The 7,449-nt window shown below is 50.8% G+C and overlaps 1 protein-coding gene across 1 annotated transcript; it reads left to right on the top strand.

The window, feature by feature from the left end:
- Positions 1-4,333: 4,333 nt before the first annotated feature.
- On the top strand, positions 4,334-6,860 carry LOC112892645 (serpin-Z2A-like). Its single transcript, XM_025959779.1, has 2 exons — positions 4,334-4,756; positions 6,852-6,860. The coding sequence occupies exons 1-2, from the start codon at positions 4,334-4,336 to the stop codon at positions 6,858-6,860; spliced, it is 432 nt and encodes a 143-aa protein (XP_025815564.1).
- Positions 6,861-7,449: the final 589 nt, after the last annotated feature.

The following is a 7,449-nucleotide window of genomic DNA, read 5'->3' as shown; positions in this document are numbered from 1 at the left end:
CTCGGCCTTACCGTTGAAGTGATCACACATGTTCCGGAACGGGTGTTTCATTCCAAGGTAGCGTCTATGTCCCATGTACACTATTTTTTTTGACTCACTCAAGTACTCAGAGTCTGTCTCTCTCAAACAATGTGGGCACTCACAACCTACTTTCTTGCTCTGTCCGGACAAGTTCCGTGCCGCTGGAGAGTCACTGATAGTCGCGAACAAAATGGCTCGAAGCTGAAAGTACTCACGCTTGTACTCATCCCAGACATCCACTCCTTCACATCACAGCAACTTCAGATCGTCAACCAAAGGACTGAAATAAGTGTCGATGTCATTCCCAGGTTGATGTGGCCCCGGTATCAAGCCCGACAACATAATGTACTTCCGTTTGTTACACAACCAAGGCGGAAGGTTGTATATCGTCAGAACAATTGGCTAGGTGCTATGTGTGCTATTGTTCATGAATGGGTTCATGCCATCTGTGCTCATTGCAATCCTAATATTCCTCGGATCTTCCGCAAATTTAGGATATCGCAAATCTATGTTCCGCCATTGTGTGGCATCAGCAGGATGTCTTATCAACCCGTCCACCTTATGCTTCTCCTTGTGCCATCGCAACAATTCTGACTCCTTTTTGTTTGCAAACCAACACACCAATCGTGGAACAATTGGAAAGTACCAAAACACCTTTTTAGGTCCGCCCTTTGTTCTGTTGCAGTCCTCATCATCACCACCATCTTTTCTACGGTTGAATCGATCGAGTCCACAAACAGGGCACTTCTCAAGGTCCTGATAATTCGAGCCACGATAGAGAATGCAATCATTCTTGCACGCATGGATCTTTTCCACCTCCAATCCCAACGGGCAGATAATCTGTTTGGCCTCGTAAACGGTCTCAGGGACGGTGTTGCCTTGTGGAAGCATGTCCTTAAGGAGTGCTAACAACTCCTTGAAACTGCCATCACTCCATCCGTGGATTGCTTTCAACTGGAAAAGCTTCACCATCGCAAATAGCCTTGAGTATTTCAATCCACAACCAGGATAGAAAGGTTTCTTAGAGTCTTCGATCATCCTCTTGTACTTTCTGAATTCGCCTCCTTTGAACTCATCGTCGCCGTGTCTGTCAGCATTGCAAACCATCTCCTCTATGTTATCAACCTGTCAAGCCAGACATGAAAAGTCATATTAGCACGACCTTATTATACTAATTGTAAGCTTTATTATGGGGCCGGGTTTGAGTACTACCTGTTCCATGATGTCGGCATTGCTCAACCCTAGTATATCCGCCTCATCCACATCGTCGTCCTCTTCTTCAACAACGCTATGGACCTCCCTCTCCACATAGGAATCCCTACTCTCTGCTTCATTAAGTCCTTCTTCACCGTGTTTATTCCAACATCGATAATCCTCCATGAATCCACGTTTGATCAAGTGTGATTTCAACACGTGCTCTTGAAGATATCGCTTCTCATTTTTGCAATTTTTGCATGGGCAATAGAGATACTGTATACCATTGTCCACCATATCTTTCTTTGCGTTCTTAATGAAGGCTTCAACACCATCCATAAACTCCTTGCAAAGGCATGGACCATACATCCAACGCCGATACGACATCTATATAGAATATGAAATCAAAACGTTAGGATTCTCATAGTTTGAGGCCATGCACAACTAGTGTTTAAGTCAAATATTGTTAGATGGCAAATGACATGATATCATGTGCTAGAAAAAATATCAAGTACGACGGTCATTTAGATCTAGAGTTGCGCTAAATTTTATTGGCCCAAAATAATCGATATCATGTCGGAGGTACCTTGCCACTGCCCCCGCGACACACGACAGCAAGAAGAGGCACGATCGTGCTCCAGCCGCCCGCCGCGGCACGCTCCCCACGAGATCTCCACCGCCCGCCGCGGCAGATCCACCCAGCCGCACATCCGCCAGCACCACTTTCCCCAGATCCACCCAGCCGCACCACCAAAGTATCAGACTGCAAGTTCGGACAGCTTGTTCGGACCTCCAGACCCCCAGGCGGGTCTTGTCTGAGGTGGGAAAAAATGCAAGACGCCCATGATCTGAGACGAGCCATCCAGTGGCGCGTCTCCCATCCGCATGATCTGAGATGTTCCATCCAATGGCGCGTCTCCCATCTGCATGATCTGAGACGCGCCTTCCAGCGGCGCGTCTCCCATTTGTAAGCGAGACGCCGAGCGCCTGGCCGATGGCGAACTCAAGCCCGCATGATCTGAGACGTTCCATCCAATGGCGCGTCTCCCATCTGCGCGATCTGAGACGCGCCTTCCAATGGCACGTCTCCCATTTGTCTCAGTAAAGTAAAGCGAGACGCGTCGCGGCTATTTATCGATAGAAAATTATAGTCACGAGATGTACTGCTGAACGAGATGACCACGGCTGAAATCCCCCTCCCCAGCGTCCCGGAGACCGAGGACCTCGCCACCACCAAAATCCCCCTCCCCAGCGTGCTGGAGACAACGACGCTCGGCATCACCCTCCTCGGCGCATCCTCCGAGACCGCCGCGCTCCCGGAGTGCACCGCTTCGGAGATCACAGCGGTCGACACCGGTAGATCTGCGGCGCCTCCTCCAGCGGGCTTCTCCACCACCAGCCGCGGATCTGCGACACGGGGACCACAGCTCCCTTCACCACCAACATCCCCGGGCTTCTCCACCAGCAGCCGCAGATCTGCGACACGGGTACCCCCCATTGTTGCATGTATTTGTTGGAATCGTCGCATTCTGCCTGAATCTGCGTCAAACCCACGAAACCCACGGAGGAAGCTTTTCTTTCTTTGCTTTAGTGGTAGTACTCTATCGATTTCTATTGTCTCACACCCATGAAACACGAGCTGGTCCAGGATGAAATTCCCGACCTGGTCGAAGCTGTTTAGCTGCTTCGGCGGCTGCCTCCCCTGCAGCGACTGTTCAACCAATGTCACCCTAAACTGCTGTAACTCAGGGACCAACAACGCTTACAGGGGCAAGGAGGATGATTCAGCTCGCGAAGCTGCCCGCGCTCCTAAGCCAGAGCCATTGCCTGATTTAATTTCTATGTAATAATTAATTGTAATAATAATTGCCGGATTTAGCGAGACATTGTAATGTATTGTGAGATTATATGAGACATTGTAATGTATTGCTGGATTTACTAATATGTAATATAAGCCGGTTCGTTCGGTTTCAACGGATTGATTCCAAAATAATATGTAATGTATTGTATGCTACAGACGCGCCCACCCTCAATGCGAGACGCGGCTCGTCTCGCATTACTATGCGAGACGAGCCTTAACGTGGCTCGTCTCGCATTACTTTAAGGCCCTCCCACGGCGCATTGAGGTGGGAATAAATGCGAGACGAGCCACGTTAAGGCGCATCTCAGATCTCAAAATGATCGGAGACGTGCCCTCCCACGGCCCGTCTCGCATTTGTCTCTTGCCCTTCCCCACCCCACGCAGCGCCGCGCCCCCATTTTTAGCGCGTCTCTCTTTCTGTAATCTGAGACGTGCCCTTAGAGGCTTGTCTCAGATTGCTTGCTCCTATTTGCTGTTTAGGCGTAGTGAGAACCAGCCACTAATAAGCACTGTCACCTTACCGCCCTTGCGTGCCACCACCGCAAGCTCACAGCTCAAGCTTGACCATTGTGCAACCGCACGTCGTCACCGCTTGCCAACCTCACACATCCTGACCATGGTGCTTCAGTCCCCCCCTCATGCTGTCGGGGTCGATTTCCAGATACAACCCCACCATTAAGCCACAAGCTTGCAGCATGACCGTGACAGGCGCCGCCCACGGCCACCACGATCTGCCGCCGAGGAGCTCGGCACTTTGTTATCTAGTTGGGGGAGTGCCGAATCCGCCCACAGCCTCCCCAGACCCGCGCACCGCCGCTGCCAGAGCCGGCCGGCGCTGCTGGAAATAGGTAGCAAGAGAGAAGAAACATCCTTACCGCCCCTGGACTTCCCACAGCCCGGCTCCGGTGGCATCATGGCAGGGGAGATAGGGTGGAGCGTCTCGGTGGGTGGTGGCTAGGGTTCCGCCCGTGGGGGGTGACATGAGGCAGGGGATATTCTAGTCCTCTCCCTTGTCTCTCACCATGTTTCCATATGTAGTCCAAGCATATGTTTTATTGATCCTGCATTCTACCCATATGTGGCATGTTGCTGTATTTAGAGAAAGTTTACACATACATAGTATGGTCTGTAAGAATACATGCGTACTACCGATCTTAAGTCATATATATAAATGTGGGTCAACCCTACGCCGCCGTTCCTGTTCGCTTCCACCGCTCCAAGAGCCTATAGGCGCCGCCGCGAAACAACAATCTCGTTATGGAGGAAGCGGACGTGAGGCCAAGCAAGAAGGCCCGCCGGCTGGGTGCCGGTTCCGGCCTGACGCTGTTCGCCCTCCGCTTGGCGAAGGAGCTCTCCGAGGGCGGCAGCTCCGGTGACAACTTTGTCTTCTCGCTGCTATCCATCTATGACGCGCTGTCCCTGGTGGCGGCCGGGGCAGGGAGCAAGACCCTGGACGAGTTCCTCGCCCTGCTCAACGCGGCGTCATGCGATGAGCTCGCCGAGTTCATCCGCGCCATGGCGGAGAGCGCACTCGCCGACAGGTCTGTCTCCGGCGGGCCGCTCATCGCCTTCGCATCCAGGGTCTGGCACCAGGAGACGCTAGCGTTGAGGCCGGCCTACCGCGCCGCCGCCGTGGAGTCTTACAAGGCCAAGACGCGCGCTGCCGATTTCCTCGAGAAGGTAAGTTAATACGCAGGCAATAACAATTATTGGAATTGAATCACTCAATTATAAGAGGGGCGATCCAAACCTGACTAGCGATCGGAGCTTCTTGACTGGTGGAAGATGGCCCAGTTTCCTTCCGAATTTTTCTAACGATCATCTTCCTCACCTTGATTTGGGCTCGGGGGCCCGCAGCATCAGAAGATCATTTCTGCTTGGGAGTCAGTTTCGTGGTGCCAGGCTGGATCCGCATGATACCTTTTGACGGGGGAGGTGCATTTTTGCCAAAAAGGACCACGGGGGCAACCGGTGAAAACTGGAAAGGGGAGCCATCATCATTCTTGGGCTCCGGACCATCTTCCTGCTGTAGAAAGAGCAAATGGAGTCAGAAAAAGAATTAAGCAGAGTCAAGAGAAAAACATTGGATTGATGGTAATACCTCCTCATCGGGGGCTTCGTACTCAGCATGGATCTGCTGCAGCATCGGTCCCAGGGCTTTCCGGAAGACATGAGTCTTCCACATTGACCACCAGTTCTCAAAGTCAATGGCCGAAGAAGTGAACGATAGGTCAATAGGGATTGGGATGAGAAGGTCTGAAAACAGGCTGTAACATCTCTGAGTGGTGACAGTGTCGGGCAGATCGGTTCTGTTGGTTGTCAAATAATGAAGAAAGAAGTGAGGAGGAACTTGCCTAAGGCCGAACTGCCAAGCTGCTATGACCGGCTGATAGAATTAATATCCTGGCTTGATGATCCGGTTGGAGGTGCTCATGCCGACTGGAAGGAGGCAAGGGCGGATCATGATAGAATATAGATGCCGAGTGCCGTCATCATCAGCAAAATCAGCCAACCAGAAGGTGACCGGATTCTCAAAAATTTTAGAATCGGTATAGAGGAGGAAGATAGGATTGTTCAGGCCCTTATAGAAAATTCTAAACCAGCTTTAAGCTTGTGAGGGATTCAACTTGCTGCCAGGAAGGCTATATAAAGCTTGGCCGAAGCTGGTGCATCTGATCCGCCTCCCACTCTGATTTGGGAAAGAGTTGTCAGCCAAAGCAGGGAAGTCTGGGATAAAGTCCTGAAAGTATAGGTGAGACCACAATTGGATAAACCACCACGGGCCACCGGTCCTTAGTTTCTTTTGGGTAAGCAGGCTCAAGGACATTAGGTGAAGGTATCTGTAGACTTCCCCAAGGAACAACTTGCCAAGGCTGACAATATTACCTTTGGCCAGTTCATATGCAAGGGGGAGATAGTTCTTGGTTGGGGCAAGGGAAGGACCGCAAAATAAGAAGTGCTCTAACCAAAGATTCAGGAAGGTTGTGTGTTCCCTCTCTGTTACAGGGCCTTTGGTCTTTAGGCACTGGTTCAGGTATGCACCCCAGTTTGTGCACTCTGTTTTGGAGGATAACTTGAAGGGAACTTCGGACAGTCTGTAGGTAGAGGGGCAGGTTGATGAGATGTCCAGACCAGTGATCATCACCACATCCAGGAGGGTTGGAGTCATCGGTCCATGTCCAAAAAGAAAGCAGTTCAAAGCATCAGACCAAAAGTAGCCGATGGTCTTCAGAAGGTTCTCGTTCTTTTCAAGAGGGGATAGAGACAAAGACAGAGCATCGGCTATCCCTATGGAGTCCCATGTGGGCTGGTAGGTCTTCGCTACTCTGTTATACCAGGTCACCCAGCCCTCGGGAGGATTTGGCCAGGCACGCAGGCTGTCGGCCCAAGAATCTAAGTCTATGTCTTGGCTTACGAATGGAATTCGATTAGCCTCGCAAGAAATCAGATCTATGGGTTTCTCGTAAGAACGAGGCCCGAAGCAAAAAGGATTGGGGGAAGAAGGATGCGGCAAGAGAATGTCTGAAACCTGAAGAATCCACAAAAACCAGACAACCGAAGAAGGATCATTTAATGATGCAAGGGATCTAGTAATCGCTGCATTAAATTAGTAAAGGTCGGAGTTTTACCTTCAGGCCGAAGACACCCGCATCAGCATTCGAAGATCCCGCCATCGGAAACCCCAAAGATCAAGAATCTGGGAACTAGATCTAGGGTTAGCGGTGCAAGTACGAGTTTGTGCTCTAAAGGCTCTGGTTCAAGTTTTTGCGGTTAGGGTTTATGAGCGGAAGGATTTTGGAGAATAACTTGGATTCGGGGAATCTTCGGAGATCTGTTTTGGGGAAGGTTCCGGATTTAAACGGAAAATGAAATGAATTGGAAAAATTGACTTAGATCCGGATCGGCATTTTTGAGGAAAGAAACCGATGCGTTGCCATCGGCTCTTAACAGATCGGTCTCTTAACAAATTGCGGTTGAAATAAAAGAGTTTATTTACGATGGGGGTGAGTACAAAAGGGGAGCCGATTGCTCCTAGAGCCGATCTATTGGCTAAATTCTACAGTCTACCACCAGTAGATGCTGGAGGTTCGGCGGCGCTTGGTCGGTGGGGCCATGCTAATGTCACTGCCGTCGATGTCGCTGCCATCGTCTCCACTGCTGTTGCTGCTGAAATCACTATTATCTTCGGTTTCTTCGTCGTCATCATTGTCATTGTCATCCTCCAACGATCCGCCAAGGAGGAAGCCTCCTGCTACCGAGTCCTCCTTGGTTTATGAGGAATCGGCTTCTTCTTCCGAGGAGGAGAAGAAGTCTTCTTCCCAGGATGCGTCGTCTTCGTCATCTTCCTCCAGCTCACCACCGAGGAGGAGGTG

Source organism: Panicum hallii, chromosome 5, assembly GCF_002211085.1.
Source record: "Panicum hallii strain FIL2 chromosome 5, PHallii_v3.1, whole genome shotgun sequence".
In the NCBI taxonomy this organism is placed as follows: domain Eukaryota; kingdom Viridiplantae; phylum Streptophyta; class Magnoliopsida; order Poales; family Poaceae; genus Panicum; species Panicum hallii.
This window is presented reverse-complemented; position numbering and strand designations above follow the sequence as displayed.